The 24481-nt window shown below is 37.1% G+C and overlaps 2 protein-coding genes across 10 annotated transcripts in view; one reads left to right on the top strand and one right to left on the bottom strand.

Annotated features, from left to right (window-relative positions):
* Nucleotides 1–18334, bottom strand: part of MRE11 (MRE11 homolog, double strand break repair nuclease) — an 87318-nt gene extending 68984 nt beyond the window's left edge. For 4 of the 8 annotated variants that reach the window (XR_004436274.1, XM_033208185.1, XM_033208184.1 and 1 more), the window contains exons 1-6: nucleotides 18138–18270; nucleotides 17239–17364; nucleotides 15230–15362; nucleotides 10042–10202; nucleotides 3750–3837; nucleotides 2209–2350 (exon numbers count right to left, since the gene is read on the bottom strand). Coding sequence is in view for 7 of the 8 variants with exons in the window: in XM_033208185.1 (XP_033064076.1) it covers nucleotides 2209–2350; nucleotides 3750–3837; nucleotides 10042–10202; nucleotides 15230–15362; nucleotides 17239–17258 (544 nt within the window). In the remaining variant the exon portion in view is untranslated. Of the gene's footprint in view, nucleotides 1–2208; nucleotides 2351–3749; nucleotides 3838–10041; nucleotides 10203–15229; nucleotides 15363–17238; nucleotides 17365–17992; nucleotides 18098–18137 lie in introns of those variants that run through there. The other 4 variants (XM_033208182.1, XM_033208181.1, XM_033208180.1 and 1 more) reach the window with 4 other exon arrangements.
* A 20-nt stretch (nucleotides 18335–18354) lies between these two features.
* Nucleotides 18355–24046, top strand: ANKRD49 (ankyrin repeat domain 49). 2 transcript variants are annotated; one of them, XM_033208186.1, is made up of 3 exons: nucleotides 18355–18490; nucleotides 21080–21425; nucleotides 22533–24046. In XM_033208186.1, the coding sequence occupies exons 2-3, from the start codon at nucleotides 21168–21170 to the stop codon at nucleotides 22992–22994; spliced, it is 720 nt and encodes a 239-aa protein (XP_033064077.1). In that variant the 5' UTR covers nucleotides 18355–18490; nucleotides 21080–21167; the 3' UTR covers nucleotides 22995–24046. The 2 variants fall into 2 exon arrangements, with proteins under 2 accessions (XP_033064077.1, XP_033064078.1); XM_033208187.1 differs by having other exon boundaries at nucleotides 18484–18625.
* Nucleotides 24047–24481: the final 435 nt, after the last annotated feature.

Consider the following 24481-nt stretch of genomic DNA (forward strand, 5'->3'; position numbering starts at 1 on the left):
GATACATTTGAATTCTGGAATCATTTATAAATGGGTATGTTCCAGGTTCTTTTTTAATCTTTTTTGTTTTGTTTTTAATTGAGACAGGGTCTTGCTATGTTGTCTAGGCTGCTCTGAAACTCCTGGGTTCAAGCAATCTTCTCGCCTCAGCCTCCCGAAGTGCTGTGATTACAGGCATAAGCCACCATGCCTGGCTGCTCCAGGGTTTTGTTTTGTTTTTTCAACAGTCTCGCTCTATTGCCCAGGCTGGAATGCAGTGGTATGATCTCGGCTCACTGTAACCTCCACCTCCTGAGTTCAAGTGATTCTCGTGCCTCAGCCTCCTGAGTTGCTGGGATTGCAGCATGCACCACCACGTCTGGCCAATTTTTGCACTTTTAGTAGAGATGGGGTTTCGCCACGTTGGACAGGCTGGTCTTGAACTCCTGACCTCAAGTGATCCACCTGCCTTGGACTCCCAAAGTGCTGAAATTGCAGGCATGTGCCACCATGCCCGGCCTGTTCCAGGTTCTTGATAAACAGTAGTTAGTTGCATTAAAAAAACATTTTCCATTTCAGGCATATATATGTTCAAAACCAGTAAAATGTAGAATAAAAATGTGAGTTTCCTATGCTTAAATTCTTATTAAAACTTCTAGTAATACTATTTTTCACCATCCCTTTGTTATAAATTATATATTCTTTTGATCTAACATATATATTATAACATGTGCAGAAATAAGTATTAAAAGGGATGATAAAAGTGTATTTAAAAACAATATTATTGTTTTAAATAAAATATATTGTGCTTTTTAAATAACTCAATGACTTTCAAACAATTCTCATATTCCATAAGTTCATCTTGATCTAGTGAAAGAAACTAACAAAACCAAGTCAACAAAATAGTTACAAACATTAAATATTATGAAAGGAGAAAAAGCCAGGATGCTAAGATGGAGAATTAACACTATCGAATTAAAAGGGTGGACAACACTGCTACTTTATATACAGATTAGAGAGGGTCTCAGAAGGAAAGCCAACAATGTAGAAGTCTAGGAGTTAGAAGTGGCCTAGCTCCCAAGGAGAATTCCATAGGAGTGGCCAATGGAATAAATGGCTGAGGTGGAATGCAGAACATGTAACTGGAGACAAAAAAGTCAAGGCACACAAAGCCTAAGGCATTAGAAGATTAATCTACTTCAGTGTTGAAACACTGAAAACACTGGCAAAATTGAAGGTGGGTAAGTAGTAAAAAGTCTGAGAGAAAAAGCAATGCAGTTTAGCCAGATGGCAGAAGCTTAAAGGGAATAGGGTGTTTGCAGGCAGACAAAGAAGCGGTGGGTGGAGCAAGAACAGTGATTCCCGCTTTTGCCCAAAAGCCCAGGGGTAAGAGAACTGCATGGGACACAGGAACCTCAGAGGTCAGTTGGGCTTCACTGAAGGTTAGAAAGTAAAGACAACATTCAGAGAAGAGATAATAATGAGGAATCTGGTAATTATAAAAAGAGTTCCTAGAGTTTATAATGAAGGCTGGGGGACAGAGAAAGGTGCAGGGTGGAGACAGAGTCTAGTTAAGGAAGGTATAATAGAACAGGATAAGATAAGAGTTTGGGAGAAAATGGATGACTGGAGAGATGTGCTTCCGGTGGTGACTGAGGCATAATGAAATCTGTCCTTAGTGTGAATGGAGGAGGAAAGGCAATTTTCTGGAGATACGATCCCTAATAACACTGTAGTGATTAAAACAACTGTTAATAGCTTTTTTTAGAAAAGTATATTTCACTTCCTGCTGTATCACTTGCTGAATCAGATATAACATCCAGATTTCACTTTCCTTATCTCTAAAATATAAATAACCATGATGCTTTTCTACTTGCCAGAGGTGTTATGAAAGCTAGACAAAATTATAAGCTAGCAGTGAAGCATTAGACCTTTCAAAGACTTCCAAGATATCAAAGTGCAGTTTTGCTAATTATTCTATAATTCTAACATTCAGGATTCTACATCTGAGTCTAAAAAAACCCCAAAATAATAAATAGTAACGAAAAGACATTTTCTCACCAAAAATTTTTACCAAAACCATCCATCATTTTTTTATAGTCACCAATAAATAATAATAAGGTTTGCCCCATTTTTTCCAAACAGATACAAACTTATCTCCAAAATTTCACTTCTCAATTGTTTGAAGAATCATGCATGGACATAAAGAGTAAAATAAAACTATCTTACCTAAACCATATAGCGCAATCTTTGTGCTTCCTTTTTGAAGCAAAACTGGACTAATGTCTATCTTCTCCACGGACATTGAACGTCCAAAGTGATTTACAAATCCAGCACAACTTAAAATGTCCAGGGCGCAAAGTGCATCTGCCTACATAAAATAATTTCAAAGAATGTTAGTGTATATGTAAAAGTATCTGCATGAATATCATATCACCCATTAAAAGCATACTCCATATACTACTTACAAAAACAGATGAGGACAGTGTCTTCTCAAAACAAAATTACAATAGTAAAAGTATTTGCTACATTTTTTTGTACTACAAATCACCTACAGCAACTGGAATCACATGCCAAATGCAAGGTTAACATCTCACCAAAACTTAGGATGTCTTGGCCACAAAAAAATAAAAATCAGTCATGAGATAAAAGCTTTGTAATATTAAGCAAACCTCTTAAAGCCTGGGGAAAAAAGACCATAGATCATCAGCGATTCATAATATTAGTAACCAGATAAAATGAAAAAAATACTTTGAGGGTACGATCTCTAGTCTTACCTACATTTCTTACCTACATTTCAAACAGATAATCTAATTTAAGATTAGATTACCTAACAGATAGTCTAAATTGAGATTAGATTACCTAACAGATAGTCTAAATTGAGATTAGATTACCTAACAGATAGTCTAAATTGAGATTAGATTACCTAACAGATAGTCTAAATTGAGATTACATTACCTAACAGATAGTCTAAATTGAGATTAGATTACCTAACAGATAGTCTAAATTGAGATTGATTACCTAACAGATAGTCTAAATTGAGATTACATTACCTAACAGATAGTCTAAATTGAGATTAGATTACCTAACAGATAGTCTAAATTGAGATTGATTACCTAACAGATAGTCTAAATTGAGATTAGATTACCTAACAGATAGTCTAAATTGAGATTAGATTACCTAACAGATAGTCTAAATTGAGATTACATTACCTAACAGATAGTCTAAATTGAGATTAGATTACCTAACAGATAGTCTAAATTGAGATTAGATTACCTAACAGATAGTCTAAATTGAGATTAGATTACCTAACAGATAGTCTAAATTGAGATTAGATTACCTAACAGGCAGTCTAAATTGAGATTAGATTATCTAACAGATAATCTAAATTAAGATAATCTAATTTAGATTTAAAGATGTTCACGAAACAATCATTTCTTAAAAGTGAGATTTTATAAGACAGTTATAAAAACACTGGCAAACTGTAAAGAACTATACAAACGTTAGGTGTTCACTCCTACTCCTGGCTTCTTACTGTTAACATCAGTACTAATGAAATAAAAGCATCGCTCATACACCAATTCTTAGTCCAGATTTTTAAAAAAATCTAAAAAGCAGTATAAAAGTTTGTATGAATGTGAAAAGTCAACTTGACTTTTTGACTCAATTTGACTACTACACACTGAGAAAAAGGGGAGGCATGCTCTCCACAGACAAACTAAACTGATCATTTCCAAAATTCCAACAAACCGTAAGAAAACAATAATTACCCCCGTGGGATCGTCATGATTGCCATGAATACTAAACACTGGAATTGAAATGTTGAGGTTGCCATCTTGATAGTTCACCCATGGAAACCTTAAAAAAAAAAAAATTATTTAAAATTTCTACAAGGGACAAAAGCTGTTTTCCCTAAGATTCTCCTCCAAAATATTAATGCAATCATAGGCAAACTGCATAATCTACATTGGCATATGATCACTAGCTTAGAGCTTTAAAAAATAAAATTGTAGGTGACAATTCATTTCAATTAGTTTGAAAATATCTCAAAGTACTACATTTTAAAGAAACCCCAACTATAATAAACAGTGCTTGTGGTATGTATGAGTAGTACATCTAATTAATGAAAAGTAAATAGGCCTTCAAAATTTTAAAAACTTAGCATATGGTTTTTATTCATAGTGGGGGGAGGGAAGAAAACCCATATACTTTAGAATCCCAAAGAGGTAAATTAAAACTCTGAGCTCTATCAATTATGACCTGTGCAAATTAAAGTCTCCTGTCAGCCCCTGCCCCCAGCCATCCAGCACCCCTTCTCAGAGGCAAATAATGTCGGCAATTCCTAGTGCATTTTTCAAAAGGATCCTATACCTATACACACAAATAGATTTTCTTCCTCCTTACATAAATGATACAAAAATACAGATTTCTGCATCCTGCTTTTATTACTCAACATATTTCAGAAATCATTCCACATCAGTACATGAAGACCTTTCTTCTGCTCTGTCAGTTACACAGTACTCCATTACATGGATTATCATGATGTGTTTGAGCAGTTCCCTACCAATGGACATTTAGATTCTGTGCAGTCTTGTTTTACAAACAATGCTACAGTGAGTAATCTTGTACAAAGGAATTTTGTACGGAGTGATCTTGTACAAAGTAATCTTGTTGCCCTTGTAAGTCGACCTGTAAAAGGATACCTGGAAGGGAATTGTTAAGTCAAAGAGTACGTGCATTTGTAATTTTGATAGACACTGCCAATTTCCCACCATAGCGATTTACACATAATGCAATGGCAATGCACAAGAGGGACGGTTTCCCCCTACCTCACTAACATAGTATATTATCCAGCTCTTAAATCTATGCTAGTAGATCTCAATGCTAGCAGCATGTTGGAATTATCCTGGGGATCTTTTAAGAAATGCCAATGCCCATGACATATTTAGAGAGACTCTAAGTCAGTTGGCCTGGAGACGGGGCATCCATATTTTTAAAGGTTCTTAGGTAACTGTACTGTGCACTCAGGATTGAGAGTCACAGACCTATGCCAATCTGATAGGAGAAAAATATTTCAGTATAGCTCTTTTTCTTATGAGTTAGATCAAACTTTTAAAAATACATTTAGGCCGGACTCCATGGTTCACGCCTGTAATCCCAGCACTTTGGGAGGCCGAGGTGGGCAGATCACTTGAGGTCAGGAGTTCGAGATGAGCCTGGCCAACACGGTGAAACTCCTTCTCTATTAAAAACACAAAAATTAGCCGGGCATGGTGGCACGCGCCTGTAGTCCTAGCTACTTGGCAGGCTGAGGCAGCACAAGTGCTTGAACCTGGGAGGCGGAGCTTGCAGTGAGCCGAGATCGCGCCACTGCACTCCAGCCTGGGCGACAAAGCAAGACTCTGTCTCGAAAAAAAAAAAAAAAAGGTTAAATGTCATGTTATTTCCTTTTCTGTGAAGTATGTCCATCTTCCTTATTTCTTACTAACTCATGAATGTTATTGTCTTGAAAGAACTGCTTATTGGGGAACTCAGCCTTAATTTGCAATTGGTTGCAATTATTCCTCCTGATTGAACTCTGACTTCTGGCTTTGCTTCAGGCAGTTTTTGGCATACAGAAATTTATTTTTGCAAAGACAAATGTATGAATCTTTAAGGCTTCTGGATCTTATATCATACTTAGAAGGCTTTCCAACATCTAGATTTTTAAAATACGTCTAACAGTTTCTCCTAGTAGTTTTACTGAATCCATTATTTCCCCTACATTATGAGCCAGTGACCTTCATCAAATACTAAATTCCTATATGTATTTGAGGCTATTTCTGGAGTTTCTATTCTCTTTCACTTACCTATCTACCAATTCATAAGCCATGCCACATTTTCAATTATTGTAGCATTGTTATACTTCAAATCTAATTGGCTATTAACTCCTTAGTAGTCTTCTTTTTCAGGATTTCCCTATCTTTGTCTATTTTCTACATGAACTGTAAACTGGAAGATTAAATTATCCAAAATGTAACACAAAGAGGTAAAGTTATGGGCAGTATTTTTTTTTAACAGTATGATATATAAATGATATTCAGAAAGACAAGGGAAACAATATTTGAAAACATAATGAATAGGAATTTCCCCAAGTTGCTGAAAAACAGTAATACTACACTAAATATATGATAAAGCCCACACGGGACAAACAGAATTAAATCCACAGCTAAGTAAGACTGCAATATGTTAAGAACAACAAGAAAATCTTAAGTGTTACCTGAGTATTGTCTTTATGCTAGTCACTACTCTAAGCATTTTTCTTATGATCTCAATCTTCTCAACTCTGTAAGATTGGCACATTTCTTACCCATGTCATGAATGACAGAACTAAGGTGGAGTGGTTAAGTGACTAATGTAGTTTTACAACTACTAAATGACAGAACCAGGATTTGAACTCAGACTGTTTTTTACCGGAACCCATGCTCTTAATCACTATGCTAAACTTTCTAGCAACTCAACTAACAGTAGACTCCTCAACAGCAACAACAAAAAAAGAGTTTACCACCCACCGACACCGCATGAAAAAACTACTGAAAACTGTACTTCAGAAAGAAGGAAACTAAATCTACACAAAAGAAATGAAATACAAGAAACAACAGTGAGCAAATAAATAGCTAAACATGTATATAGGGTGGGGAAACAGTTTTCAAAACAGAATGCAGTTTAAAAATAAGATAAAAGAAAGAAAACACTAAAGTCAAAAAATGTCCCGGCTCAGTGCAGTGGCTCACGCCTATAATTGGCTCACGCCTATAATCCCAGCACTTTGGGAGGCCGAGGTGGGAGGATCACTTGAGGTTGTCAGGAGTTCAAGACCAGCCTCACCAACCTGGTGAAACCCCATCTCTACTAAAAACACATAAAAAAATTAGCTGGGCATGGTGGTGCACACTTGTAGTCCCAGCTACTCAGGAGGCTGAGGCAGGAGAACTGCTTGAACCTGAGAGACAGAGGTTGCAGTGAGCCAAGATCGTGCCTCTGCACTCCAGCTTGGGCGAGAGAGTGAGACTTCTTCTCAAAAAATAAAAAATAAAAAATGTCTCGAGTTTTAGATTTGAATAGAAGGAGAGCATAGACACTGATCACAATTTTTACAAACAAGGACGAAGTATTATACAAATCTTTTAAAACTCAATTTTATATGCGGCCAAACTATCAATCAAGGGGAAAGTAAACATAAACATTTTCATGTAGACAAGATCTCAAAAAAAAATTTACCTCCCAATATAAAGTCACACTTTAAAAAATAAATAATAAATAAATATGGGCTAGGCATGGTGGCTCACAACTGTAATCACAGCACTTTGAGAAGCTAAGGTAGGAGGACTGCTTGGGCCCAGGACCAGCTGGGCAACATAGTGAGACCCCATCTCTAACAAAAATAATTTCTTAAAAATTAGCTGGGTGTGGTGGCTGATATGGTTTGGCTCTGTGTCCCCACCCAAATCTCATCTTGTAGCTCCCACAATTACCATGCGTTATGGGAGGGGCCACGTGGGAGATAACTGAATCATGGGGGCGGGCCTTTCCTGTGCTGCTCTAGTGATAGTGAATAAGTCTAAAGAGATCTGATGGTTTTAAAAATGGGAGTTTCCCAGCACAACCTCTCTCTTTGCCTGGCACCATCCATATAAGACATGACTTGCTCCTCCTGCCTTCAGTCATGATTGTGAGGCCTCCCCAGCCATGTGGAACTGTAAGTCCATTAAACCTTTTTCTTTTGTGAATTGCCCAGTCTCGATTATGTCTTTATCAGCAGCATGAAAACGGACTAATACAGTGGCACATGCCTGTAGTCCCAGCTACTTGGGAGGCTGAGGCAGGAAGATAGCTTGAACCCAGGAGGTTGAGGCTGCAGTGAGCTATGATCATGCCACTGCACTACAGCCTGGGCAAGACAGCCAGACCCTGTGTCAAAAGCAAAATTTAAATAAATAAATAAATAAACATGAGTATGCCTATTCTCATGGGTTAGTATGTACACATATTTTTCTTAGCTCTGTCCACTGAGAGCCTAGAAGCAACAATACAATAGTAATGTGCACATCTAACATCCAGATCTTGGTTTCCAAATACCATTCTCCAAAAAGAACCAGGGCTCCTTGAAGAAATGGTTGAGTCTGAAGCTAAGAAAAAGTACAAAATCAGCCTGGAACATCTTACAGTGAAAAAAATCAGAAGAAAGGGTGGGATATGGGGGTATATCAAAAGGATACAGCAGCCAATCTCAAAAAGAGCCCAATGGCTAAAGCTGGAACAATTTAAGCCACAAATAAATTATGATAGTATTAAATTGTAACCCAAATAAAAAAAAATGTATCTACTGATACAGACAACTGAATAAACTGACACAGACAACTGAATAAACTGATACAGAAAACTGAATAAACAAATGTGGGACAAGGGGCAAATCTTCCTTACAAAAGAATCCCAATTAATACATGTAGAAAGAATATAGGAAACAGAAAATCACAATTAGAATATCACAGTTACAACTGTTGTAGGTAAGATTCACTGATGAATCTAAAATTAATGAACAAATTTAAGGCGGAATAGAAAAGTCGCACAGCCTCAAATATCTCCCCTAAATATTTATTAATTACCTTGGTGGTTTTATGTCCATCAGAAGTGGAAACTTAACTCCCCTCCCTTTGAGAGTAAGATGGACTCAGAGACTCAATTCTAACCAAGAGCATATGGAAAGGAAAAAATAATGACTTTACACCGGAGAAATCTGGCAGAGACCGGCTTAACTAAGTGATCAAGGTTAAAATCACCAGTGATAAATCAGGTTGATGTCATGCACCTTCTGATGTGATGTGACTGAAAGGGTCACTTCTTGAATATTCTCCCCCGAAACCTGTAATCCCAATCTAATCATAGAAAGCAAGAGAAAAACCCAAATTGAGGGACATTCTACAAAATATCTGACCTCTTTATAAGTATCAGGGTCACGAAAGACAACAGAAAATCTGACACGGGCTGAAGAAACTAAGGAAACTTTTTTACCAAATGCAATGTGAGATCCTGTACAATGTTTAAGATATGATGGGCCGAAAGTGGTGGCTCACGTCTGTAATCCCAGCACTTTGGGAGACCGAGGCAGGTGGATTACCTGAGGTCTGGAGTTCAAGACCAGCCTGGCCAACATGACAAAACCCCGTCTCTACTAAAAACACAAAAACTTGCCGGGTGTGGTGATGGGCGCCTGTAATCCCAGCTACTCAGGAGGCTGAGGCAGGGAGAATTGCCTGAACCCAGGAGGCGGAGGTTGCACTGAGCCAAGATCATGCCACTGCACTCCAGCCTGGGCAACAGAGCGAGACCCCATCTCAAAAAAAAAAAAAAAGAAAAAGCACATGATATTTTTATAATACAGGGATTGATGAATGTCATAAATAGTCCCAAAGGCACAATGGAATAAAAGAAAAAACAATAGATTTAACTACATAAAAATCAAATATTTCTGTCAACAGGAGTCCATAAACAAAGTCAAAAGACAAGCCATAAGCCACTAATTGGGAAAAAATATATGTATCACAAAGGTTTGATAACTAGAATATATAAGTAACTTCTGCAATTCAGGTAGAAAAACAAATAAACAAAAAATCTCAGTTTTCAAAACAGGTAGAGGATATGAACAGGAGAAGATACCAAAATGTACAATAACCTGAGAAGATATTCAGTCCCAAAACTTTTTTTTTTTTTTTTTTTTTTTGAGATGGAATCTTGCTCTATCACCTAGGCTGGAGTGCAGTGGCACAATCTCGGCTCACTGCAACCTCTGCTTCTGGGACTCAAGTAATCCTCCCACCTCAACTTCCTGAGTAGCTGGGTCAGTCCCACTATTAATTGGGAAAATACAAATTAATATGACGATGTACAAAAAATTCAAAGAATGATATTTACTAAGAAAATAGCTTATGTGGAAAGCAAAATGGTTAACTGTGTGTTTGTGCGTCTTATACAGAAAATACCATACACAAGTAATCATTCACTCAAGTAAATAAATATACTTACTTACTAAAACCAAAGTTGACTGACTGATCACTGAGAATTTCAAACTGGACAGGCCTATCACCCATACAATATTTTCTTAATAACTCGAGGCAGGTATGTAACGTTTTCCTTGAGGGCTTATTTTCATGAAAAAGATCACCACCTAACAAAATAAAATCCACCTGATCAACAGAAAAAGGTGTTAAAATTAGTATGTTTTACAGGTAACATTTTTATAAACTGCAGAAGAAAGAGATTTAAAAAACTCACAAAATACACTATTATGTATGGCAATTTAAAAATTTACATTTTATTTATTCAAAGGGACTTTCAATCTGGTAATTAATCTGACTCTAATTTAGCTGACTAAGCTATCTTAAAAAAAGCCATCTTCCAATTACACCAAGTCTCTGATTCAAGCTACACAAGGTGATCATGTTTTTTCTATTATTTGAATCAAACATAAACTTAGCACTTCAACAGAACGTATGGAAGAGATACCAAATTCAATCCAAATCATTCATTTAATTCATTCAGCATTTATTTAGAATTCCTACAGGTTCTAGAAGCTAAAAAACAGCAATCTACAAAACAGATTATATCCCTGCCCTCATTAAATACTGACTCTATGCAAGACCCCCTGCTGAGTCCTGAGGATACAATGATGAATAAAATATCATCCCTATCCTAAATATGTTCAAACTCTAATGGAAGAGGCAAACTGTTATACATCCAAACATAAGTCAAACTCTGGGGTGTACCAGAATGGACACGTAAGCAACCAGCAGCGGAGATGACACTACGATGAATATGAACTCAAGGCAGGACAATTCGCCTATGGACACAAAGTCTAGAAGGGATGAACTAACATGATGGCATGTTAGTTGCACTAGGAAAGATAAATGATTTTGAGGAAGATATTCTAGGAATAACTTCAGTGAAGGAGGGAAATCATACAGAAAAAGTCTAACACAGGCTTTCAAGACATATACGATGCACCTAAAGAAACTTAAGTGCTTAATCATACAAAAGAACACAAGGTATAGATCACTGTGCGTATGGTAGTTAGGGTAACTTTAATAAAAATGTGAGATTTAAGCTAGGCCTTCCAGAATGAACATTATTTGAGTAAAAGGAAGAAAATGATCACAATCAAAGGCATGGAAGAAACAAAACAAAAACAACAAACCAAATGAAAAATATAATGGGGCGAAAAGAAGTTGTTGCTTAATGGGTGTCATTTTTGCCAGATGAGAATAATTCTGGAGATTGGTTGCACAGCAATAGGAACGTATTTAACACTACTGTACTGTACACTTGAAAATGGTTAACAAGGGAAATTTTATGTTATGTATTTAATATATTTTGCCATCATTCAAACATTAAAAAAAATTTTTTTTAACTGGCTGGCGGTGACTCTAGGAAATATTGAAAAGAACACGACTCACTTCTGTGGTATTCTTGCCAAAAGTGCAGAATTGAACCTAATCATGAGGAAATACCACATATAGTCAATTTGAGGAAGATTCTATAAAATTACTGGCCTGTGTACTCTTCAAAATATCAGGGTCAGGAAAATGTACCAGATTAAAGGAGACAAAGAGACATGGCAACTAAATGCAATATGTAAACCTGGACTGGGTCCTGGATGCCACCAACCAGCCTCCAAAGAGCTAAAACAGACATTACAGGAACAATTGGCAACATCTTAACATCATATAATAGCACTGAATCAATACTACTTTCCTGGTTTTCTATGATTATACATGCAGTTTACTCTCAAATGGTTGAGGGAAAAAAAATCGTGTGTTTGTAAAGAGAGGATAAAGCAAATGTGACAAAAGGTTAGAAAACTTGGGTGACAGGTAAGGAATTCTATGCACCATTCTTGCCAACTTTTACGTGAGACTGACGTTGTTTCAAAATAAAAAGTTTTTTTAAAAAAAGACTCCAAGAATCTAGGGAACAGAACTAAGACTGGTTAGTGGGCATGGGCCAACATAATAAGGGACTTAAAAGCCAGGAAGAATTTAGACTTCAATAATAAGAAATACTAAATACAAATCAAGAAAACAAGTAAACATAATACGCATCTAGAAGTCCCTAGGGGTTATGGAGGCTGGAACAGTTAAGATTAAGGAATGCAGGGAAGGGAAACAGTGGAAACAGAGGTGAAGGAAAGGGCAAAGTAGAAGTAAGTAGCTTACTCTCAGGAGAAGATTCTGTTTTAGGGCTCAAGAGTTAAAAAAGAAAGAGCACATGCAGGATTCTCTGGCAGGAAACAGACCTTTGGCCACAAGTTTTTGTGCCTTCAGGGAAGGAAAAATTCACCTTACATTCTATTATTGAAAAGTCAAAAAAGGACAGATGCTGGTGAAATTACAGAGAAAAAGGAATACTTACACAATGTTGGTAGGGGTGTAAACTGGTTCAACCATTGTGGAAAGCAGTGTGACGATTCCTCAAAGAGCTAAAAATGGAACTACCATTCCACCCTGCTAGCAATTCCATTAGTCAGTATATACCCAAAGGAATATAAATCCTTCTACCATAAAGACACAGCACACATATGTTCACTGCAGTACTATTCACAATAGCAAAGACATGGAATCAACCTAAATGCTCATCAATGGTAGACGGGATAAAGAAAATGTGGTACATATAAACCATGGAATACTATGCAGCCATTAAAAAGAACCAGGTCATATCCTTTGCAGGGACATGGATAGAGCTGGAGGCCATCATCCTTAGCAAACTAATGGAGGAACAGAAAATCAAATACCACTTCTCCCTTATAAGTGGAAGCTAAATAAGAACACATGGACACAAAGAGGGGAACAACAGACACTAGGACCTACCAGAGGGCAGATGACAGGAGGAGGGAGAGGATGAGGAAAAATAATAAAGGGGTACTAGGATTAATACCTGGGTGCCAAAATAATCTACACAACGAATCCCCATCATATGAGTTTACCTATATAATAAACCTGCACATGTACCCCTGAACCTAAAATGAAAGAATCCAGCCACTGCCTCACTTAATTAAGAAACTTAAAATATGTATACCCACTGCTTTCTTGATTCTTTCTAAGCACTAAGATATAGCATGAACAAACAAAAGATTTTCACTCTCATGGAGTTTTCCTTCTAGTGAAGATGACAGATAATAAATAAGTAATTCAATAAATTATTTCAGATAGTGGTATTAAAAATATGCTATGAAAAAAAAAAAGCAGAGAAATGTGATAAAAGAGTGCTTGAAAGTATCAGGGAAGACGTCTCCAAAAATGTAAGACTTGAACTCTCAGAAGTAGGTCCCACCAAGATCAATGTGCTCCAAGCAGAAAGAACTAGATATATAAGGGCCTCAGAGTAGAACGTGCCGGTGTGGATGTAGCACTGTAAATCAGGCAGAGAGTAGTAGGAGATGAAGTTTCATGGCAGGGGCCAAGATCGAGTTGAACCTTGTAGTTTGAATTTTATACTAGATTCAATGGAATAACACTTGGAAAATTTTAGGCAAGAGTGCCATGATCTGATTTATTATTTTAAAAGTTCACTTTGGCTGCTATGCTGAGTAGATGTATGCTGAGTAGATGCAGCAGAAAAGAATGGAAGCAGAAAGATGGAAGGGGACCTCCTGCAGGCCATGTGAAACGTGATCAAGCTTTGGACTAAGTTTATTAGTGTGAAGAGAGTAGTAGAGAGGCACCATATATATTTGGGAGGAAGAAATAAGGACCTAGCAGATAAACTGAAAAGAACTCTGCAGAAAAGTCAAGATTGGAGGTGTTAATTTGCAAGTCAACTTTTATGTTTATTCTCCAACCCTCTCCTGGGCTGATGTGTTAACTGGCTGCTGAAATTTTTCCTTGATTGTCCCATTGCAGTCTCCAACTCTAAATCTATCTAAATCAGAAACTTTCACCTTCCCACATAAAGAAGCACCTCTTCCTTATCTACCTATTTCTATTTTTGGTACAACTATTCACCCAAACTCCACACATTTCAGAGTCACTGTCATCCCCTTTGCCCTTATCTCCACACCCTACAACTAACCAAAGCACACGAATCCTCTTTTTGCAGTATCTCTTGCATTCACTTCCTCTTTCCCATCCCTAAGGACAACACTTCAAAAAGCTGGTCTCCAATTCATGGTATTATACTCTGCTGCCAGAAGACTTTCTATTGAACTGGGTATAAATTTCTCAATCTGATATTTGAAGTCCTCATTAATGCAGCTCAAACCTTTACTTTTAGTGTCTCAGCATGCTTGCTAACTATGACCTGCCGGTGAGCCAAATTGACTACAGGGCCCCTAACATACCTTATACTGTCTTACCTGTGTCTTCACTCCTGCTTCACATGGATGTACATTCTCTATGCTTCCCACTGGCCAAAACTCTACCCTTCCTCCAAAGCCCAAGTTAAACACAACCTTTTTCATTAAGCTCATCTTGCTATTTTTTTTTCTTTTTTTGAGATGGAGTCTTGCTCTGTTCCCTGGGCTGGAGTGCAGTGATGTGATCTCGGCTCACTGCAACCTCTGCTCCCAGGTTCACGTGATTCTCCTGCCTCAGCCTCCCAGGTAGCTGACACTACAGGCGTCCACCACCACGCCCGGCTAATTTTTTTTGTATTTTTAGTAGAGACGGGGTTTCACTGTGTTAGCCAAGATGGTCTCGATCTCCTGACCTCATGATCCGCCCACCTCGGCCTCCCAAAGTGCTGGGATTACAGGCATGAGCCACCGCGCCCAGCCCTCATCTTGCTATAATCTAAATGTGATCTTTTCTGCCTCTAAACTCACAGGAAATGCTATTTAGAATTTCCTTAGGGCTACTATCACATACAACCTTGCATTTGAGGATTGTGGATATATGTCTTTCACACTAGTTTTCTTCTATGTCCTCTGAAAGCAGAAGTTTTGACAGTCACCTTCCATTTCAAATAGACACTGCCACAGTATCCTGCATTCAGTAAACACCCCAAAAAATTTGTAAAATTTAAAGACTGTCTACAAAAGTAGCTCTTACTTGAATTTAAGACACAAAGCACACAAAATCGACTTTGAGCTTTTAGTATATTGATATTCAAGCAGGCAAGGTAAGCACCTGAGCTTATAAAACAAATCTGTAATTTTAGAATGAAAAATAACTGTTGACTAAGGGAATACGGTAGAAAGTGCACAAATATAAACCACACTCACTTCATTTTCCTGGGCAAGTCTTAAAATTTCATCGAGTGTTACAAACGTATCGTTTCCTCTGACTGCATCTTTCTCCATAAATCCAAGATGAGTATCTGTTGCAACTAAGATTTTAAATGTGTTTTCATCATCACTATATTAAAAAAGAAAAAACATTTAATATATTAATAATTCATTAAAAGGATATTCAAACAAATTGAGGCTTAAACTTATAAAATAAATAACAACAGTTATGGAGTAAAATTTTTTTTTAGCCTTAGAGTTCATCTGAAAATCTGAAGTACTCAACATATATTAACATTAGTTTTCCTAACCACTAGTTCAATATAGAACAAATGTACATAAATCTTTACAAGGATCTATAACTGCTTCAAAAATTTCCAATCTTGTTATAACCAGTTTTACAAACTCATGTAACCCAAGCCCGAAAGTTTGCTTGTTTTCCTCTTCTTAGAAAACCAAAGAGCTTTTGACACCTATATCTAAACTTGTTATTTATCTGACTTTGTACTCTTCCAGGAAAATCAAAGTTAATTTAAAAAGCCTTCCTCTAAATTTATAAGTCAATTTTATACTAATATGCTAATAACTTACATTCAGGCCCCTGAAGACACTTGCTTGACTCTACTCTCTATAGAGTTAGATTTCATTAAAAAAGTTGGCCAAGTAACAAAACAGAATTGTTTCAATTTGAATTTGGTAATATTCAAAGGTACTTTAATGTGAAGTCGTAATGTAATAGTTATTAATACTCTCTTACACTAAACTTAACTTTAATTGCATAAAATACTTTTATTTCTATGATCTCATCTCAATCCTCACAGATAAAGAGTCAGGCATTATTATCTCTGACAAATGAGACGGCTAAACCCAGAGAAATTAACTGCTTTATCACATAACTAGTGACAGAAACAGGACTAAAACCCATGATGAAAACTCAGGCCACAATGAGTTTTTTAAAAACTCATTTTTTAAATAAACCACAATGAATTTTTAAAAAAATCTCTGCATATATCTCCAAAATTCAAATCTTTACAAACAAAAGATATTTCCAGAAACGATTCCTCTTCAAAAACTTCAAAAATGATATGCACACAGTTCTGACTGCTATATCAAAAAAGGTAAGTCAGAATACTTTTCAAATCACAATACTACACGCTTTGGTAGCAATTTATGAGGTATTTTCACATGAATTCTCTCATTTAAGCCTCAAAATTAATCTGAGAAAGGTATAATTATTCCAGTTATACAAATGGCAAAATTGAGGTAAGACTCAGAGAATTGCTGACTTGCCCAAGATCACACAGCTAGTAGTGTCCAAGGACTTGAAACTAGGATAAAAGACTACAAGTTTAAAGTCTTTCCCACATAACTTTTTTTTTAATGATCTCGGCTCACTGCAACCTCCGCCTCTTGGGTTCAGGTGATTCTCCTGCCTGGGTCTCCTGAGTAGCTGGGATTACAGGCATGCACCACCATGCCTGGTTAATTTTGTATTTTTAGTAGAGACAGGGTTTCATCATGTTGGTCAGGCTGGTCTCCAACTCCCGACCTCAGATGATCCCGCCAGCCTCAGCCTCCCAAAGTGCACATAACTTTTATAGTCCTCTTATTTATTCCCATTTCATTCAAATTCATTTCCAACTTATTTAATACTAGAGGAATTTACTCTAAAAATCTTAAACAGAACTGCATTGACTAATAAGAATTTGTCAGGAAAACTGAATATTTATAACTTCAATAATTTAAGACAAAGCCTAAGAACATAAACAATACTATATCAATATATCAAATTACAGCAAGACTCCAATCTATCGTTGCATATTAGTTTCTAATTAAACAGATAAATATTAAAAACATTCCAAATATCCTTTTTGATGACTAGTATTTCTGTTCACAAGCAGATTCTTTATTTACTGCTTATTAAATAAGTTTTCTTTTATTGTGATCACAGTTGAGGAGCTTTAGAAACCCAAAATAACAAGGGATTCCAGAAGTCCGGTGCTTACAGTGCATCTGCAGTACTCATTTTTAAGGTCAGTCAAGCTCCTCTGGGACCAGGTTCCTCTCCAAAGAACCCCTCGGTACTGTACTCAAATGTCAGAAAATGCACTCGATTCCAAATTCTAGAAATTCTAAAAACAAAATTACATTATAAAACACATTTTTTAAAAAGCCTGCACGTATTTAACCAACATGATTTACGCTGCACAAGGTACAGACGTCTTAAGCAGACTGGCAAATCCAGAAGTCTCATTTTCATCTAAACACCCACTATACTTTAATTTTTTTTAATGAACTAAGCATAGAAATAATACATCTCCAGTGCTATCCTAGTTTCACCAGGATGACTAAACTCTTATTTTCTTTTCCCGTGCTCTTATGGGAAATTAATATATGCTAAACAAATGGGCAAAAAGGATCACATATGGTTGTGGTTCAACACACAAACAACTCTAGATGCGCAGATATTTTTAAGTTGCAGGCACAGGTTACTTCGGAGAACGGAGGCAATCCTGTATTTCCTGCTCAAACACATGTTTTTTTTTAAAGGACCTGGCTACTTTGGAAAAGGGAAGGGACCCGCGTTTAAAGCGAGTGTAAATAAACAAACACGTGGTCTGCGGAGGAACATCTTTAGGCAGAAGCAGGATGACTGAAAACAGCCAGGTTTGGGGAAGAGTGGCTGCCACCGCGAGACAACCCCCACCACATCTGGAGCTCCAGATTCCGTCGGGATTCCAAGCCTCAACACGCCCTCACCGCCAGGCGCCTGGAAATCAGAACGCGGAGCCCGCCAGGACCCCTCCCCGGCCCACTCGGCCCGTTCTTCCCGAGGTTCCAGTTAACTCTGGGCTTCAGCCTGGGAACCTGCAGAAACTGGAGACGAATGCGATTCCGAAATTACCCCACTCCTGGACTCTTCAAAGCCCCACAATAGGGACCCAAGGCTGTCTTCTTTCCAGGAAGAAAGGGCAGGATCCCTGAGAAGAAAACAACACAGTCCGAACTTGCCTCTGAGAACCCACAGGGCCGTAAACCTGAATTCCGCGGGAGAGAACGGCGTCTGTTTCTCTCGCGACACTTCATGGGTAACGTAGACGCTTCAAGTCCAGTTCGGTTCTCATTGGCTACCGCACGCCGTGAAGGGGCGGGGAAAGTAGCGGCGAGGTCCCGCCCTCACGCAGGAGCCAATCTTGAGCTGCCGAGGAGACAAACCCGGAAGTGAGATGCAAGGCGGCGATTTTTCCCTTCTGTCAGGTGGGTAGTTATTCCCTCTCCCGGACCGCGCTTTCTGGTGGACCCGCGCCATGTAAGAACTCCTGAGCCCGTGCGGGTGGGTAGCCTGTGAACCCAGGCCGAGCCCTGCAGGTCAGGCCGCGTCGTGGTCCCCAGGTAGGGCTGAAGCCGCTTCTCCGCTCTTGGCTATTTAGAAGGCCTCAGGCGGAGCTCGCGGGCCTGTGAGTTCCCGGCCGGTGGCAGAGTGCCGGAGCTGAATCCCCTCTCCCTCCCTCCCACGCACCAGACTCTCTACAGGTGTCACCCATAGGTCCTTGAGTTCAGCACATCTGCATTGCTTTGTGCTGATAACAGTAAGATGTATAGTGCAGCGAAAAATAATGTGGAACTTTTGAATTAGAACGTCTGCCCTTTCAGTTCCACTGAAGGGTCCTTGATCTAGGGCAAGTTGTTTTATCTATCTGAACCTCCTTCATCTGTAAGGTTTATACTCCCCCCCACCCCCATCACTGAGTTGTTTGTAAGGAGTTGACGTAGTTCGGATCTCTCTCAAAATAGGATATGCCCATTAAGTTAGGAAACGTACCCTGATATTCCTGATGGAATATCAGGAATATCATCATCAAGTAATCAGTTTTGTTTTTTAACTGTGAATCGGGTAGATGCGCCTAGGTTTGGCTTTTTAAACTAAATATACCAGTAAAATTTTATATATAATTTGTTGTATCTGAATCTGTAAACTGAAAATTTATATAAAGGGAGTTTTTATTAAAAGGAAAAGCATGTTGAGGAAGAGGATAAGATCTGTGGTATAAGGTTACTATATTTGATATAGTTACAAGTGAACTTTTATTTTTTAGCCTCTGTTAAGTGTTTAATGAATTGATGTATGGTCACTTTTGTGTTGCAAGGTTCAGGAATTAGTTTGAGAATCAAAGAAAAAGTAGAAGCTCCAGGAGAATTAATAAAACACAAAGCGATTCTGATTGGGTGTCTCTGATTCCAAGGGTGACTGAAAAGCCGGATTGACCTTAGGAACACTTTAGTAAAATTCTTACATTTTACAGTAAAGTAACAGGTCCAGAAAAGTTACTGGATGTGAGTAATATATTTAAACTTGAGTTTAGTGCTATTGCCACTAGTCATAAAATTTAATACCACATTAAGATTGTATACTGTTAAGCTTGTGAGATTAGGTACCAGAAATCAGTATCGGGGGTATGTCTAACTCTGGAACTTCTCAGAATCCATTCCAGGCAAAATCAAGCAACAAGACTTTAATTAAATATAATGCTACACATACTTAATGCCTTCTATAGACAAGTAGGAGATAAATATAAGTTAAATGTGGTCCTTATCTTTAAACTTATAATCTTTTAAGGGACAAAAACAAGAACAAAGTTAGTGGTGAAATACAATGTAGCACCAAAAAAAGTAGAAAGCAGAAAGTGATCTAAATGAGAGGATCAAGAAAGAATGAAAGAGATAACATCTGAGAAGAGCCTTGAAAGACTGATAAGATTTCGACAAATAGAGTTGGGAGGCTGGGAATTGGTATTTTTAAATTATCTATTGGTTATTCTCCTTTTCTGTGATTGATTAAGGTTTATATGCTGTGTAACTCTTTAAGCGGATATTGGTTTATAAATTAATATGGCGGCTTAGCAGAAGAGACATCAGTTCCTTCAGGAAGCCTTCTTTAATCCCTTAGGACTAGGGGAATTATGAACTTCCTGTATACTCATGGTTTCTAGATAAGGTCTTGTAGTAGTACTTATCATGTTGTCTTTGCCAGTCACATGATGTCTTTGCCGGTCACCTACACTAGAGTAAGCTTCCTGAGGTGAAGACATGAATCTTGCTCATTATTGAATCCCAGTACCCAGAAATTGACACATACCAGACATTCTATTCATATTAGTTGAATGAAGGAATGAATGACAGCCGAAATTCAGTTGAAAACAAGGACCCAAGTAAGAACTATAGTTGCTTATCAATAAATAGGACTACTTTTTAAAGCAGTGAATTTTCCTAGGCCTGAAATTATCAAAGTAGAAATAGGATAATTAGTGTAGATGTTGTGATAAAGATATCTGCTCCAATGAGAGATTGGGACAGATGTCCTTTTGGGGGCTATTCCATCTTCAAGAATCCCTGATTCTTCCAACTAGTTTTTTTAGGAATTAGAAGTTTTTATTTCTGCTCTATATTATCTGTGTGTCTAGTTTATAAAAATCTTGAATGCACCTTCTTAATTGTATTAGTTATACTTCAAAACCTTCAAGCATTCATCACTCTTAGCATAATACCATCATACCTAAACCAGTAGATTAAAAATAATAGTTATATAATAATATAGTTGACTTAGAAGAAAACAACAAAAGTAAGAAGCATTAGACCACTAAAGATCATCTGTGATCTAATAGTGGTCTAATGCTTCTTACTTTTGTTGTTTTCTGTCAGCACCAGTATTTAGTGTATGTAAGGAATACCATGAGAAAAACAAGAGTTTAGACAGGGTTTAATTGTATATGTTTGCGAGACTTATCTATGCAGTTGATAAAGCCTGAATTATTGTTTTACTAATAACTTTTGTATTTGTGTTTTCAGGTCTTGATGAATAAAGCAGTCATAATTTATCTCTAGGAAGATTATACCCTGGCATTTGAAATGCTTTTTATTTAGAATAGTAGTAAAAATGGAAAAAGAAAAAGGAAATGATGATGGAATACCAGACCAAGAGAATTCCTTGGATTTTTCTGAACACTTTAACCAACTTGAATTGTTGGAAACACATGGACACCTTATTCCTACTGGTACTCAAAGTCTTTGGGTAGGCAATTCTGATGAAGATGAGGAGCAAGATGACAAAAATGAAGAGTGGTATCGATTGCAAGAAAAAAAAATGGAAAAAGACCCAAGCAAATTGCTTCTTTGGGCTGCTGAAAAAAATCGGGTAAAAAAAAAAAATTACAGAGGGAAGTGTGACAGTAGGAATAGCACTGGGTTCAAGCCAGAAGGCCTGCCTTTACTATTATGGCTGTCATACCTATCTCTTGATTGTGAGGACCAAATGAGACAATGTACATGAAAGCACATATTAAGCTGCAAAATGTCATGCCAGGTATTATTTGGGGGTTTAAGGATAATTATAAAGATAGCAAGTAATCATCTATATTTTAAAATCATTTATATAAAGTCATTAGGATCATTTAGGAAAGAGGATGGAAACTAACATTTATTAAATACTAACTATACCAGGTACCTTATTACATTATTTAATCCTCATGTATCTCTATAAGTAATATTCTTCTCTTTTATAGAGTAAGAAATTGAGATTCAGAAATATTAATTTGCCCAGGATCATCCAAGTGGAGTGAACATCAAAAGCCTATTTCTTCTACTTGGCCACTTCCACCTAATTTTACTAAGTTTCCCCATGTCTGTTTTAGTAAACTAATAACTAAAAGGGTCTTGCATTTTAAATAGCTTTTTAACCCAAGAGCATGCCACATTTAACCAGAGGCCCATAGAACAAATTAAAAATTACAACCTAAAAGGATGTTTCTAAGGTTGTATTAAGAAGGAATTGAGCTCTTGAATCCCTAGAATTCCTTATTAATACTTTATTCTTTTGTTAAAAGTTTTATATTTAAAAGTTTCATACAGTGTATATATTGGTGTGATAATCCAATAGAAAAATCAAGCAGTTTTCTTCACAGATAACATATAAAATATTAAATACAATTAAAGCCTATGATATTCACTGGACCAAAGCTTTTATGCAATGAACCTTAGTTGGACCAGGAGTAAGGGTTTGGTTTGATATTCAGATAATCTCATTCTTAGAAGCAACAAAGTATAGTTAACACTAACTTGTTCATTCTTAAATCAGTAGTCCTCTCCTCCCAAAAAAGAGATCTTAAATTATTTTCATTTTAAAGTCATCTACTAACAAGTAAGTTTTTATTCAACTTAATTAAATCTAACACCACAAGACAATTTTGTTTTAGTTATTGTTTTGGTTTGAGTTGAGTTGAAAGATTTCCTTTTTTCTTCTCAGCTAACTACAGTGCGGAGACTACTTTCTGAAAAGGCCACTCATGTGAACACTAGGGATGAAGATGAGTATACCCCTCTTCATCGCGCAGCCTACAGTGGACACTTAGATATTGTCCGGGAGCTCATTGCACAGGGGGCAGACGTTCATGCAGTGACTGTGGATGGCTGGACGCCCCTGCACAGTGCTTGTAAGTGGAATAATACCAGAGTGGCTTCTTTCTTACTGCAGCATGATGCAGATATCAATGCCCAAACAAAAGGCCTCTTGACCCCCTTGCATCTTGCTGCTGGAAACAGAGACAGCAAGGATACCCTAGAACTCCTCTTGATGAACCGTTATGTCAAACCAGGGCTGAAAAACAACCTGGAAGAAACTGCATTTGATATTGCCAGGAGGACGAGTATCTATCACTACCTCTTTGAAATTGTGGAAGGCTGTACAAATTCTTCACCTCAGTCTTAACAATTCTAGTAATTTTCTTAAGTTTCTAAGTACCAGTGCCTCCTTTGTGTGAGATGTAAAGTATTCCCATAATCAAAGTTGACGTCAAACATCTTACTACAAAAATTCAGTGATATTCATTATAACATTCTTCCAAGTGAATTGCCTGACTTTGATGTCAGAATGTATTTAAAAGTAATTTGCATATATCTTTAATGATTTCCGTGAAGTGTGTGATTTTTTATCAGAAATAATTTTAATGTGTGTATACTTAAAAACTTGACACGGGTTGTACAGAAACTGATATTTTTGGTGCTGATCCAAGAGAGATGTATTTTTAAATATCCCACATCCTGGATCTTTGTTGAGTACTTAGTATATTGACATATATTTTTATAAGGTGAGGTAACTCAGAACTTAATTTAAAAGTCTTACATATTCTGATACAATTTAGCTGTCTTCTCTACCTTACCATAGGCAGTTGCTTTCATTTTAAACTAGAGCAAGTAACGTATTAGTGACTTGCATCTTCATAAGTTAAAGAAAAAAACAGCAAAAAACCTAGATCTTTGTCTTTTAGAACACAGACCATTTTCAGGAAAGCAGTTAGCTAGGTGTTTAATTCATGAATATTGTATACTGCCTCCCCTACCACAATTTACACAATCCTGTGGGTAGTCCTACCTCACCCTGGTCAACCTACATGATCCTTATGCTAATGGCAAATCACGATGACCTTGTAGACATGCACACAACTATACCTTTGTCCAAGAGATCATAATATATCTGCTATCCAACTGGTTTTACATGCCTAATCCTACTGGTTGGGGCACTGCTCATATAGTCTCTCAAGTTCACAGGAAATGTTGATTTTCTAAGGTCCTCATTTTTACAAACTATACAAAGGCAAAGTGACAGGGGAAAAGGAATTAGTCTTAAGAGTAAGGGGATGATTATATTAAGGCTAAAATCACAAAGTGGCTCAGGCTTAAAAAAAAAAAAACACTGTGGATAATGACAAAAAGCATAAGTAAAAATATTTGAGAAAAATAAAGTACAAGTTTTGAACAACACAAAAGGCATGAATTCATTTTTTACCTGTGTATGTCTTTCTTGGATCCAGAACATTATTCATCCAACGTGCACTTAGTTATTTAATATCTACTCTCTCAGTTTCTCCAGCAGCAATTTTGCATTGTGTACCTAGCCCCTCTGTGATTGTTCCCAAAGTTTTGTCTTCTCAACTTGAGAACACTCTAGGGGAAGGGAACTAAACCAATTGCTCTTTACTTCATTTAAATTTTTTAAATGTCCACCAAGGCTTATCTCTTTCAAGCCATCCTATGTAACCCAGTCACCTTAGACTAAGTAATAATGTTATTTAATGAAATATTAAATATTTATTTTTGGTTAGAACTTATTAGATGACCTCAGAAAAGTCAGAGATAATATATGAACTGAATCATCGTGACAACAGGCTCTTGAGAGTTAGTGCTTTAGTTTATGTT

Source organism: Trachypithecus francoisi, unplaced genomic scaffold, assembly GCF_009764315.1.
Source record: "Trachypithecus francoisi isolate TF-2019V2 unplaced genomic scaffold, Tfra_2.0 Lachesis_group8, whole genome shotgun sequence".
NCBI lineage: Eukaryota > Metazoa > Chordata > Mammalia > Primates > Cercopithecidae > Trachypithecus > Trachypithecus francoisi.

Coding starts and splice junctions, on each gene's coding strand:
- ANKRD49 (XM_033208186.1), top strand. CDS start 21,168: ATGGAAAAAGAAAAAGGAAATGATGATGGAATACCAGACCAAGAGAAT. Junction 21,426..22,532: donor GGGCTGCTGAAAAAAATCGG/GTAAAAAAAAAA, acceptor TTTTCTTCTCAG/CTAACTACAGTGCGGAGACT.